Source organism: Poeciliopsis prolifica, unplaced genomic scaffold, assembly GCF_027474105.1.
Source record: "Poeciliopsis prolifica strain line A6 unplaced genomic scaffold, Auburn_PproV2 SCAFFOLD021, whole genome shotgun sequence".
NCBI lineage: Eukaryota > Metazoa > Chordata > Actinopteri > Cyprinodontiformes > Poeciliidae > Poeciliopsis > Poeciliopsis prolifica.
Window position 1 is genome coordinate 5,118,187 of NW_026562396.1, and position 14,246 is coordinate 5,132,432.

General features: G+C 40.8%; 2 protein-coding genes across 2 annotated transcripts; one reads left to right on the top strand and one right to left on the bottom strand.

The window, feature by feature from the left end:
- Nucleotides 1–1,234: 1,234 nt before the first annotated feature.
- On the bottom strand, nt 1,235–3,933 carry rnf128a (ring finger protein 128a). Its single transcript, XM_055044785.1, has one exon. It carries the CDS (start codon nt 3,509–3,511, stop codon nt 2,426–2,428), a length of 1,086 nt encoding a protein of 361 aa, XP_054900760.1. The 5' UTR covers nt 3,512–3,933; the 3' UTR covers nt 1,235–2,425.
- A 2,864-nt stretch (nt 3,934–6,797) lies between these two features.
- slc24a5 (solute carrier family 24 member 5) lies at nt 6,798–14,098 on the top strand. Its single transcript, XM_055044784.1, has 9 exons — nt 6,798–7,128; nt 8,506–8,685; nt 9,811–9,894; nt 10,061–10,164; nt 10,318–10,418; nt 12,041–12,324; nt 12,416–12,622; nt 13,384–13,485; nt 13,559–14,098. The coding sequence occupies exons 1-9, from the start codon at nt 6,972–6,974 to the stop codon at nt 13,879–13,881; spliced, it is 1,542 nt and encodes a 513-aa protein (XP_054900759.1). The 5' UTR covers nt 6,798–6,971; the 3' UTR covers nt 13,882–14,098.
- The last annotated feature ends 148 nt before the right edge of the window (nt 14,099–14,246 follow it).

Genomic DNA, 14,246 nt, shown 5'->3' on the forward strand with positions numbered 1-14,246 from the left:
TCTTTATTTGTTTTAGTTTATGGATAAACAGGTTGTTGTTGCAGACGTGTAAATAGTTAAAATCCCATTATTCATTCAGTACGCCTGATTGGTGCATTTCTAAACTTTAAAATTGTGGATCCTTCTTTGTTTCTCAGTGAAAATGTTTAAATAAAATTTAACAGCCAGAAACATCCCTAAAATATCTGACTGCTCACCTCGTATTCACACTTGAGGTAGTGTCTGCAGCAGAGTACTGTGCAAAAGTTTCAAATCAGCCCTTTTTAACTATGCTTCCAAGACAAATCTTAATTAGAAGGCCGTGGTACAAGTTGTCTGGGTTTTCTGGAGATCTTTCAAAGTGCATTTTTCTCTAGTCTGATCGTGATTATGTTTTTTTTTGTTGTTGTTGTTTTTTGCAGCGTGCTGTGATGGCACGTGAGAAGGCTTTAGTCCTTGACGCGGCCGTCGCAGGTTCGAATCCCGGCCTGGTGACCTTTACCACATGTCACTAGAGTAAAAAAAAAACCTTAAAAAAAATAAGAAGTGCAGGAAAAAAGGGGAAGAATAAAGCTTTAAAAAAAACTGTCTGCATGACTTGCAGACAGCAAGTCATGCGCTTGAGAAATTTATGAAAGATCTGACAGACCACCTGAGAGCTCTGTCACTTTAGTTGATCATAATCTGCCTTGTGCTAACGCTTACGGAGTAAAAAAAAAGCTGCCAACCTCTAAATAAATGAGAAAGCCTGTGGAACTGTTACTGAAGGTCACATTAAGGGATTACGGTTTTGTCGGACTGTCTGGAAGCCAAACATAAGGAAGGGAGAACTCAAAGAGTTCTGCATTTGTGGCCACAACCCGTGACGTTACAAAATAAACAGTCTGAAGAGCAAACACCACCCACCTAAAGTTCTTTAATAAATTATTACCAGAGGCTTTCATAACCACCCAGGTCTATTAGAGGCTGGACTGTGAGGACACTCAAGAGCTTGACAGAAAGCTCATGGAAATATTATGCTGCATATCTCGACCTGTTCTGTCAGGCCCCTTTCACTGGTGCAGTGCGATGATTATCCAGCTCAAGCTCATGGTTTCTGTTCCCACCTGGGCAGAGGTAATTATTGTTTCCCAAGCTCTCCCAACGGCTGAACCCAAAACTCGCTAAGTAAGTGAAAACGTTACCACACGCACACACCTTTCTGATGCACACGATACACTCTCCCCTCTTTGACACACAAGTCCGTGCAGACATCTGTTGTTCAGAGTTGGCCTCATTTTGAGGGATTTATTGAATTCTTATAAACATCAATGTGATTTAATACAGAAGTAATAGTTGTGTTTACAAGTCAATTTAAGACTCCTGGAATCTGTAAAACACCTGTGAAAATAAATCAGCAACAGGAAAGGCCTATTAAGTACCATATTCAGCACATTCAAACCAATCAAAGAAAGAAGAAAGCTCCATCATTTACAGAGAAACATGTCTATATTGAGATTCATATCGGCTCATTAAGAGGAAGACCAGGTGAACCAAATAAACTCTCAAATGTCAAATGAAAACCAGGAAGACAGAGATTTTGTGCTTGGAAATCAGTTCTTTAGACATGGAAGATTACACAAACATTTTGCATCGCCTTATTATAATAACAAAAAATGTATATTATAAATTAAAAACAGGCCCAAATATACATTTAAAGAACAATAATGCATTATTTCCCCACTATAAGAAGAAGACATTCATTTCACTGCCATATTTAGGCTTATGCCAGTTCCAGCACAAACATTTCCAAAGCTCCACAGCTTTCAGGTGGTTTTTTTTCTGTTGTTTTTTTTGGTCGTAGCAGTGCAAAGTGAACCATCCTGCTTCTCCACTCAAGGGCGTGATCACCAGGGAGTGTATGTAAATAATGTGCTGTTGCTTGAGTCAAAATGGAAAGACCTAAACCAGTTTTAACAGGGACAGAAAGAAAATGAAACAATCAAGTTTGTCGATGAATAGACATTTGGTTTGCTCATGAGGATTCGGTGAATTAGCTGCAGAGAGTTAACTTGAGCTACAGGAAGAAATTTGGCCACAACAGCAAACAGATATTCAAATCCTATACCACACCTTGAGTCCATAAACATTGCCGACTGTGCTTGCTATGCAAAGCAGAAAAGTGACACTTGTGTCACTCTGCAGCTTATTGGCTTTCATTGCCATCTACTGACTACCATTCTATTACTCATTCATTCATGCTTTATAACCAAAGGAATAACATAGCAAAACCCCAATTAACAGCATCTTTACTCTTCACATAAATTCTTCAAGTTGTTTCTGTTTTAAGTATGTCTGGATTTGAAAAATCCTTCTTTTTTTTATGGGAACCTTGATTCCACTGTCCTCGTTCATTTCAAAGGATTACAGTTGTTATGGTTCATTGTTTTCTTCCTGTTGTTTTTGCTCATCCTCTCGCAGCCTCGGAGTCTTCCTCAAAGGCCCTGTTGTCATAGCGATGTTGCTGTTGCTCTGGTTCATGGCTCCTGGGTTCGTTCAGTGGGACTTCATACAGAGCGTCTCCTCCTGTCACTGTGATCACAGTGACCTCTGGTGGAGAACTCGTAGACATGTTGTCTTTGACGTCCTCCTCCACTCCCAGGGCCTTCAGGATGTCGCACTTGCACATGGGGCAGGTCCTCCTCTCCAGCAGCCAGGGTTCGATGCAGGCTTTGTGGAAGATGTGGTCGCAGGTCAGCACCGTCACCACCTCGCCCGCTTTGTAGGACTCAATGCAAACGGCACACATAGCGTCGGACGTCGTGAGCTCATTCCCTCGTTTCAGAGTGATCACCTCCAGGCGCCCAATGGCCTTCTTGGCCTCGGATTTCAGCCTCTTCTCGGTGCGCATGTGCCTGCTCATGCTGTACAGACGGTTTGCGGAGATGAACACAAAGTAGGCGATCGAGGCGGCTGTCACGATGAAGAAGGCGATAGACAGGAAGTAGAGCCAGTACGTGTCCATCCAAGGTCCGTGAGCACTGCCCGGCTTAATGAACATTTTCACAACAGTTCCATTTTGCACCAAGTTGGCGATCTCTGTGCCCTGCAAGTTGCCAATCATGATAGCGATAGCATCACCTGTGTCTGGGTGAGACATGAAAGTGGTGCTATTTCCACTGCCCTCCACATTGTACACCACCACCCCGGCTGCTCCCTGCTTCATGGCAATGTTGATCTTTTCGCTAAAAGTACAGTTGCCCCTTTTCACCAGCGCGATCCAATCCTCGCTGGAGTTCCGGCCGTAGAAAATGCCTGAGCGACAGCCAGTGGGATCTCCTTTGGGAACAGCCACACAGCCTGAGAATGGCACCGCTTCAGAGTTACGGCCATACACTCCACACTCACAGGACTTTACCACGGTGTCATTGCTGCTGTGATAATATTGTGTTTTCAACGAGGCTGTCCAAAACACGAAAGCAGCAGAACGAGGAACAAGCCCCGACATACACAGCAAAATCAGCAACAACGACGGTTGCGTCTTCTCACCCATGGTAACTCTCACCTTCAGACAACAGAAAATCTGTGAGTAGTCTGTGAGAAGTCTGTGAGTTGTGAAAATCTTCTCAAAAACTCCTCTTATTAGTCCCAGTTCCTGTTTTGCTTCAAGTCACAGCGATCTGAAGGCAGCTAAAGTTTCAGCCAACCTGCTGTCTCCGGTAATATGATCCTCTGGTAACATAACACAAGCTCTGCGTCAGCCACTCACCTCTCATTATCTTCCTGAACCTTGAACACTAAGCAATCCACGTAGAGGGCGGGGTGGTGCTATTCAACAAGTCTGAAAAAATACAGTCAAAGGTGTGCTGTCAGTGAAAGAAACGAAATGATGTTCTAGAAGAAACGCTGGGATAAGTCCACTGATAAGGAGAAATTTGTAGATCAGTAACTCAGAGCAAAACATTAGGACTAATAAAAGCGCCTGACTCGCTTTTGTAATGATGAGCAAAGCAACTCGACCAGTTTTTCTTGCCTGGCTTGTTTCCTTCCCCTTTTTCTCTGAGGAGACTCATTGTTCTGTGGAACAAACTGGCAAGTAGTACAGTGACTGTTCACGTCATGGTTGAGCCAAGCAAAGGCCGCCTCCACTTGAGACTTTATTAAAATCCTTGGTCTTTTTTGCAATCATAAAATTGTATCAATGACTATGAGTTACTGAGACGAACGGAGGCTCACCACCACGCTGGTGATAACTGAGATGGACCTGGGCATTGTTAAGTTTCCATTGTATCTTCTTACACAGAAGTGAAAACACACGAGCAGTGAGAGAGAGACACACACAGAGGCTTCCAGTGACAGATGAGCTGGCGAGGTTTTCTGCCAGGCTCATATTGTACCTCAACAAGAACACAAACCACAGAAGGCAGTAGGCCTGAATATCTGGCTTATAATAAAACATGACCGCAGAAATATCTGCAAATAAAAAAAAGTCATGCGTTCATTCTTTGTGCAAGTGCAGCTCAGACCTCTTGACAAAAGAAACTATGTTGATACTATGACCCTCAAATTCCTAACAACACTGGTTGTGGCGGACAGTGAATTAAAACAACAATGTTTCTTTCTCTTAATGAATTTCTCTTGGTGTGTGGAATTAGATGAAACTTTTTAGATGATCATCACTAGTTTCTGCAGAAATGCTGGCATCTGCTGGGTTTTTGTAATGGCCTGGACTAGGGCAATAAACTGTTGTGTAAGCCACACTGAGAACGATTTGACCAGATAAGGATCCCTGGCAACGGAGTGGTTTCAATGTCCAAATATTTAGAGACATTTCAGTAGCTTGTGCCGCTCATTGAAATGGGGCAGGCAAGAGAAGCAGGCACTTATAGGAATAAAGATAGCAGAAATTCCTCTGGGCAAGAGATATAGAAGTGAAGAAATGCCTGAGTTTCAGAGACAAAATATGGAAAATAGCAATATTTTTTAGGTCCCATGTTGGTTCAAATAACGGCAACATGAGAGGAACCAAAACCAAAACTGGTGACCACACTGAAAGACAGTTACTTTAACTGGTCCAATGACTAAGCTGATTGGATGTTAAGAAAACCAATGACAGAACTGAAACCAATTCAAAGACATCTGGGTATTAAAGTCCAACATTCAGCTATAAAAACCTATAAAATAAAGGCCCATGGTGTTTCTCAAATCTCTGTCAAAATGTGTTTGTTTTGTTTTTTTCAATAAAAGAATGTGTAATGGCAAATGATTTCAAATCTTTTGCTTACCACTTTTGATGTGTAATATTAGATGAAAATGCAAAAAGAGTTACAGTATAACCCGGCTGAATGAGATGAGATTTTTAAACCAAAACTTTCTTGAAGCACCTTGTAGAAGCAGGACTTCACAAAAACACATCACATGTTGTCTTTACATGTAACGTGTGACAATACACATTACATGTGTATGAGAGGTGTTACGATACACATGTAGCATGTGTTACAATATTTTACAATGCAGCCTATTGCAAAAGTTTCCAATCCTCTCAGGTTGTGTGGGAATCTCCCCTCTTCAACCGGCCCAACAAGTTTTCTGTCTGCTCTAACGCTGCTCCAGCAAGTCTATTCTAAAAATGGACTTTCTTCTGGTGAAGCCATTCCTTTGCTGGCCCATATATGCATGACTGAAATTCCAGAGCATCACCACCATATGATGTATGTTGTGTAAAGATCATTTACATCATGATTTATTAGACTATAAAATGATCTGTAAAGATCATTTTCTGTTAAATATCTCCAGTATTGTTTTTGTGCCAGACACTTTTTTTTTTGGAGGGGTGGGGAATCTTTTGTGGTTCAATCGTGGTGTGATCTCACATAATAAGCCTTGTGCACCAGCAATGGGGGTCTGTGGATGGAGAATCACCGAATCAAGCATTTCTCTGTGTTTCAGCAACAGACCGAGCGTCATGACGGTTCAAATCCACTAGGGGGCGCCGGTGACTCAGAGATGTTTATGAACCGGAGGAAATGCACACCGCTGTTTACGTACAGACGTGCATTACCGACCCATCACAACACAACAAGCGTGCGCTTTATGGACAAACCGACATGCAACACACACAATGAATGGATCAATGTCACTTCTTTCAAATATATTTAGGCTGATATTATATGCTCCTGCAGTCCAAGCCACAAGCAATCTTAAGAGTAACTCGCATTGGAAACTAACAAGCAAACTCACCCACCACTTCTGTGGATCAGTGCTGCAGAGCTTCACTCTTTGCTGAATAATTCCAGATGTTACCAGGGATCTGGAATGAGAGCTGTGGAGAAGCTGCCTGCTGACCTGAGGCATGTCCAAGCAAGTCCTGTCCATCAGACTCTGAACACACCCCCTCTCCTGACACAAGGCTGGTAGTAAAAAGTATATGGCCAGGCTATCTTACAAATAGTGTCAGGAGTTTGCTTTTATTGTCAATAAGGCGACTTTGCAGGATGTTGTCTCAATATACGCCAAGATAAATCCGATTGCAGAAGATATGGAGACCATAAATCATTATTTGTTCTCATTTTTATGGGTTTATGCCATCAGTTGGGAAAAAAGGTTAAATCTAACCAATGGCAGTGTTAACCCCCAGAACTTTCACTGCCACTCTTTCACCACTGAAAAAATAACATGTTTCCGCCTGTTTAAAAAGTGGTAGATCTGCACTCAAGCCTGCTTATGAGGAATTACACCCTCTGATGTGCCTCAGGCAAGAGTCCGTTCAAGTCAAGTGGAATGACTCGCAACTCGTGATCACCCCCCTCACTCTCACTGTGGTACCACCAGACCTTAGAGGATGCTTCCCCCACTTTGATATCCTCTCTGTGCAGCTTGTAGTTTAGAGTAGAGTTAGATGCAGCTTCAACAAGCAGTTCCAACTTTCTTTGAATCCCTGCAAACGAATTGAACCAAGACGACACATGGTTCCCTGGGAGAGCTGCTGATTCCAGTTTGTTTTATTTATTATTATGGATAAAGCTCCAGCTGTGGAGAACAAAAGGAGAAAGGATTTCATACCTTACTTTTTGGGCTTTGTGCTTTTTTTGTATGCATGTGTTCATCTTGTGTCATTTACAGCAAAAGCTGCTGAGGAGAACCAGTCGGTCAGGGTGCGCCGGGCTCTTGGTAAGCACATGCAAATATTCTGATTTGTGTGGCAGATTAAGGTTTTGTTTGTTCATTAAACCCTATAGAAATAGATTTTCTTCAATTAATTCCATAAGATGTTTTTTTTAAAGCAACATGTGAATTAATGTGTCATCATTTTTTTCTTTTTAAACTAATGGAGCTGGAGTAACTTGGCTAAATTTCACATTTAGAAAATATTGTTTGTTCTAAGTTTTTTGACCAACTTGTGAAATGCAATCATCCTTTTGAGACTGAAATGGAATATTCTGTTGTAGCTTGTTGTTAATGGTTTAAACAACACAGACAGACTGCAGCATCTGGACCTGCTCTTACGAAGGTATTTTAGAGAGCTCCCCAAATTCCCTTAAACACATTAAAGACCAGATTTGCATCGTACCAGTAAATGTGCCTGTAAAAAAAAACAATTAAGGAACATGGAGATTCATCATAGTAAGACAAAGTTGCAACAAACAACAATGCTATAAAATTCTCAGGAATAGTAAAAGAAAGTTGGGAAAAAAGATTACAAGAAGGTGAATATTAGGAGTAATGGTTCAATGGAGTTCTTAAAGAAACAGTAGCCATATTTTGTCATATTGGCTTAAATTGCTGCACTTACACATACACCTAAGGGAAACATTAAAATTTATTGAAACATATAAATTTGTAGTCTACTTTTAAGCCTAGTCCTAATTGTTTTTTTTTTATCCGATTGATAAAATCGGATAAAAAAAATCCAAAGACTAAGATTTATTGAGCTGAAATAAATCTTAGTCTTTGGATTTACCTGACATTTGCTCATTTACATTCCAGCTAAAGCTGCATATTTCAAATAGGTTACAAAGAATCAACATCCATCATTGCACAAAGATCAGTAAGAGGAAGGGAGCAATCTTGCTTTGCGTTTTCATTTGTAAAGTGTCATTGAGTACTTTAAAATGGGCCTTGTGAAATAAATATGTTCTGAAAACAGAAATGTGTAAAAATCTAATATTTTATTTATTTTTCTTTTCCACAATCAGTGTCCTATACAAAACATGCAATACCCCTGTCATTACTTATCACAGACTTTTCATAGGACTTCATATTCAGCAGTTCCGTATAATAACAGCTAATTTGTAAACCTTTTGTACAAAGAGCACGTTTAGATTTTTCCCTCAGAAACACGTGAAACATAACCAAATCTAGGGTTGTTAGAAGATTTAATCGTGGGCTAAAGATTAGCCTGATATTTTATTTGGCACAGAGTAAATTCCATCAAGAATTCAGACAATCTTCCCAGATTCCCCAAACTGCTTGAGTTGTTTGATTGAGCAGATTGTCTCAGTGGTGGCTCTGAAGGAGTGTGTCTGTGTGTGTTTTCTGTCGTTTTAGAGAATGAAACAGAATGCGTCGCACCGCAAGCCTCTGAGTTTCCTGAAGGCTTCTTCACGGTGCAGGAGAGGAAAGATGGGGGCCTGGTCATATATTTCATGATCATATTCTACATGCTTTTGGCTGTTTCCATAGTCTGTGACGATTACTTCCTGCCGTCTCTAGAAGTGATAAGTGAACGTAAGGGCCAAGATTATGTGATTGAAAATTTGTGTGCTGAAGATGTGCAAATGCCACATCATGTGTTTGTAATACATTTAGTCCTTAAGTTGTTAGGCAAGCAAGAGTTTATTGGATTATATTTTTAATCAATAAATTATTTCCTGTTTAATCAATTATTTGAAGTATTTGATGTTCAAAGTAAGACAAAAAAAATGTCAATGCTTTTACTTAAGAGTGGTTATGTTACTTTGTGTTACATGTTTGCTTTATTAAGTTAAATCGATTTGGTGTTCAAACTGCCTGGCGGCCTGTGACTTTCATTGATAACTGCTGTGCCAGGACTAAAGTGAAGCTGATTGTGTCCTTGGCATTGTCTTGGGACTTTTGCTTAACCTCAGTTTATTGGCGCTGAAGTTCCTGTTCAGCCCGTCCCTCACCAGCCACCGCAGCGCCGACCTTTCTGAAGCCTGATCATTTGCCCATTGTGCATTTCACACAACCACTTAAATGATCTATGTTGCATAAAGTTATTGTTAAACACTTGCGATTATTAGCTCACATTACTTATTAACTCACTTGCAGTGATTAGAAGATCCCAGCTGTAACAATAATTGTGAAGATAAGATTGTTTTTCTGACATAATCATTTGGTGTGGCAATACAGGTTTCTCCTCTCCTTTGAAAAGGAGAAGCTAATTATTCATACATTAAGTTGTAAATAATTTATTACATGATTTACAAGACAATTGCCTTGGAAAATCTGATCCCAGCAGAGAAGGAAGCAGCAGAGCTGACTACAGCTGCAGTGATAAATTATGACCTCTACAGCACACTTATCAAACTATGACATTTTTTTCTTTAGAAGTTTACAACTTCTGCATTATCGGAATATTTAAAATCTGCTATGCAAAAATCATTAAGCTTAAAAGTCATCTTATTTCTCAAACCCATGTGACACGAAAGCAATCTTTGTGGTGCCCTGCTTGATTTCAGTATGTTTTGGGCCGGCACTGCAGATAAAAATTCTGCATTCCTGCTTCAGTAAATGGATTTCAGTGGAAATCTACACATTATCTTTCTTGCTATTTTTTTTTTTCAGACAAATAGCTTATTATTTTTTTTTTATTTCTCGGGTTTCTCTCAGGTCTGGGACTTTCTCAGGATGTGGCAGGAGCTACGTTCATGGCAGCAGGGAGTTCTGCACCTGAATTGGTCACAGCCTTTCTTGGTAATCATGCAATCAACATTTGTATGTACATTATACTCTATGCAGTTTGGATATGTGTTCCCCGACCTGGTCTGGCATGCTATTTGTCTTTTTCACTGTTTTTAGAAATACTTCCTCATTGCTCCTGGATCCAACATCAAACTTTGCTGTGTGCTTCTTTCATTAGGGGTGTTTGTGACCAAAGGGGACATTGGAATCAGCACCATTGTGGGATCCGCCGTGTACAACCTGCTCGGAATCTGTGCAGCCTGTGGACTTTTGGCCTCTATGGTACATTTTAACAACAAACCCAAAGATCCCAGCAGAGATTACCCCCTTATCGCTTCCTTGTGTATGAGAGCAGCGTCTTTACTAGGTCAGAGATTGTCTGGCTATGTTGCTTTGTATAAAATATAAACCATTTATTTTTGTTTCCCTTATCAGGCAGGGCGTCTCACCTGCTGGCCCCTGTTCAGAGACTGCCTGGCATACGGAATCAGTGTTGCCGCTGTTATTGGGATCATTTCTGATAACAAAGTGTTCTGGTGAGTTTTTGTGCTTGATTTATGTCTCAGCACCTGACGGCTACATGATCTTCAGACCTTGCACAACATACGATGGTTGGTTATTAAAGACAAAAATAGATGTTTATTGCAAAGCTGTGACCTAAAGAATATGAAAATAGATCACAAAACGAATGGACAGTCTTCTTACTAACCTTCTAGTATCACTTTGACTGCTTAACAGTCAAAAATAAAAAATAAAACAATCAACATAACAATATAACTACAAACGTGTAGTAAAAGATCAAAAGATATGTATTACTTTGTATATAAGCTAGAAATAACTGCATATAAAATCCAGAACAATAACTTTTGGACAAAAACGTTTTTATTGTTTAAAGAAGCATGCATAGTGAGATGCTGCCATAATTTTTGGCTTTATGTTTGGTTCAGTTTGCCTCAGATCTGGGAAACATTGTCAAGCCAAAGTTGTTTTGGTGAAATGTACTATTAACTGTTTCTCTCTATTTTGTGGATTCAAAAACAAAAATAAAAACATTTTGATGTATATAGATGATATGATATGCATCACTGCAGACCATCGGTAGTGCTGATAAATAGTTCATACCTGCACCCTTCACTTTGTTGTTTATGTGAAACAGCCACATCGAAGCCTCTCTCTTTACCACCCTGTCCAGATTGGAAAGCTTTTCCCTTCATATCATTTGAAAACGTGTTTTGTATTTATCCATTTTGGGTATTTGTATTTGCCTGATATTCAAATTAGTTTGATCATTTGAAACATTTAGGAGTGCCAAAACAGTATGCACTTAAGAGAGATATGAGAGGTGAAAATCCTGTTTTTTATGGCACCACATGTCCTTTCTTTGAAATAAACCGTAAGTTATTGGGTTCAAATGTCCTGGAAACTATATAAATGTAGACCTTGCTTTTTCTGTTGTGATTTGGAGTTGCACCAGTTCAATCTGGTTTCTGAAAATTTCAGTGCCCCAAAATTAAATTCTTACCTGAAAATATTCCAAAACTAGCTTTTTAACTGAGTAGACTGTTTTGTTTGTTAGTGACTTGGAGTTTATGGATGGCAGGACCAGGTGCATTGGGCTCAAATAGTGAATAACTGTAACAGCACAAGACAGATGAATGTTTGGGTTTTTCTGAGGAGAGCATCCCGCAGAGATCGATTCAGATATCAATTCAATTAAATTTATAAACCACCAATTCTCAACAACATCCCAAGAGACTCACAGCAAAATGAAAAGTCAATTTAGTCCCAACACACACATTCAAAGTGAAGTACAGACATTCCAATTGTAACACTTATCAATCCAGTCAAGTTCAGTTTATTATCCAAACTGGTTAAAAAAGTGTTTTGTCTTGGAAAACCCAGCAGACTGCATCGAGTCACTGACTTGCAGTGTTCACTTTATTTAGATGAGCATGTAGGGACAGTGGCCAGTCACATGCCTGGTCATTGGCTTTGAGGCAATCCCTCACACTGACCATTCATGTTGAGAAACTTGAGGGAAATGTTTTCCTTAAAAAAGAAGAAACCCAACTAAAAGACGTGAGGCTCTCCATGAAGCACATGCTTAAGGGATTTTTCTCCAGCCAGTGTTGAACGTTTGCGTCCATTCTGCTGACAGGTACGAGGCAGCCTGCCTACTGCTGGTCTACGGGGCCTACATTGTGGTTCTGTGCTTTGACCTCCGCATCAGCGAGTTTGTCCTGAGGAAGCTGAGCCCATGCTGCACCTGTCTCGGTTCGGGTTCTGCTGAGAAGCGTGAGACGCAGCCCCTCATGGGCTGGAACGATGATACCAGCCTGCGAGTCCGTGGACGTTCCAGAACAGACAGCGGCATCTTTCAAGACGACTCCGGGTATTCTCACCTGTCGCTCAGCCTGCATGGTCTCAATGAGATTACTGAAGGTACAAAATACAAGGCCTCCTCAGCGTGATGTCTTTGACTGTAACTCTGATCCCGAGTCTCAGATCTTGTTGTCAACCTTCATCCCAACAGAGCAAAGAAGTGTCTTTGCTGTACCGCAGAGCGACCTGAAAAGGATCTTGTGGGTTTTGTCTCTGCCAGTCACCATTCTGCTCTTCATCACCATCCCCGACTGCAGGAGACGCTTCTGGAAACAATGGTTCATGATAACCTTTTTCATGTCAGCAGTCTGGATCTCAGCTTTCACATACGTGCTGGTCTGGATGGTCACAGTTGTAGGTAAGTTGCCTGTTTTAAGGTGATTTCAATACAATTTTGGAAGATCCTCACTTTATTTCAGTGTTATACGAAGCATTTCTCAAAATTTAAAATTAGACTACCAAATTCAAATTATCCTGTACTCCATAGTTGTAGGTTTTCAGTATGAGGAAGGCTTAAACCAGCAGGATCTTAAGCCATAGTGGATCACAAGTGTTTGAGACTTGTGAGAAAAACGTCTACTTTGCAGAGTCACATGTGGGTCTGCTGGTTAATTCCTGGGATGCCATTGTCCCAGAGAATGGGGGGTTATTACAGTGTAGCCCCAGTGGGCTGTGCGCCAAACCAGTCATAGAAGGATTATGACCCTGAGGAAAGCAAGTCATGTGAGCGCAGAATGTACACACAATACCCAGCAAGTGTTTTACGAACAGATTCAGTCTCTAGTCACAATAGGGATTTGAACTACAAAGCTGAACTAAGATATCAGGACAGATGTCATGCAAGAGCCATGGGTTCCCTGAAGCATATTGAGATTAGTAGTCCATCAGACAAGAACAGTGAAAACAAAAGGGCATGGACAATAATTATGTGTTTTTTAAAACTAATGAACCCCAAAACTTCAGATGAAAAAGACATCAAACTATGAAGACTGATTACATGACTGGATGTTCTATTAGATATCATGCTCTGGAAGGTGTGTAGAGAATCAATAAGATTTATGGTAACTCCTTCCAAGCCTGCTTTTGTTGGTGGAGATGTAATCTGATTTCTTTTTGCAGGTGAAACCCTTGAGATACCAGACACAGTGATGGGACTCACTTTACTCGCCGCTGGAACCAGCATACCAGACACAGTTGCCAGTGTGATGGTGGCGAGAGAAGGTAATACTGTCAAGAAACCCGGCCAATGGGAGTGGAATTGGAGCAGCATCCAACCACATTTTCTGTTTTTCAGGGAAAGCTGACATGGCCATGTCCAACATTGTGGGCTCCAATGTTTTTGACATGCTGTGCCTGGGCCTGCCTTGGTTTATCAAGACTGCCTTTCTGGACACCAACACCCCAGTCGAGGTCAACAGCACTGGCCTGATCTTCATTTCATCGACACTACTTCTCTCCATCGTCTTCCTTTTCGTAGCGGTGCACGTCAACGGGTGGAGGCTGGACTGGAAGTTGGGAATTGTCAGTCTTCTTTGCTACATCCTCTTCGCCACTCTGTCCATTTTATACGAGTTGGGGATTATTGGGAATAATCCCATACGGTTGTGCAGTGACTGAGACCTGACCTTCTTAGGACTGAACACGTTTTGTGAGGCCAACAGCCCCAGCACACCACCAAGAGTGTTAAGCTGTTGAGATCAACAAATGTCAAGGAGCAAAGGCCCCGGTTACAAAACTACCAGTCTACAGAGGCACGCTTGGTTACCTCTTTAGATCTTTACCATGTAAGATTTTAACAAAAGGTGGAAGTGTGACAAGTTCTAATAAACATGTCCAAAAATAAACTGAAGATATCATTTAGTATCCGCTTTCAATGTGTTGAGTCAGAAATGCAGCCTGATAAGGTTTTATCACCAGGGAGGACAAGCTATAAATAGTAAAAAAAAAATCATTCATCCCGTTACAACCATCTTAAACTCTGA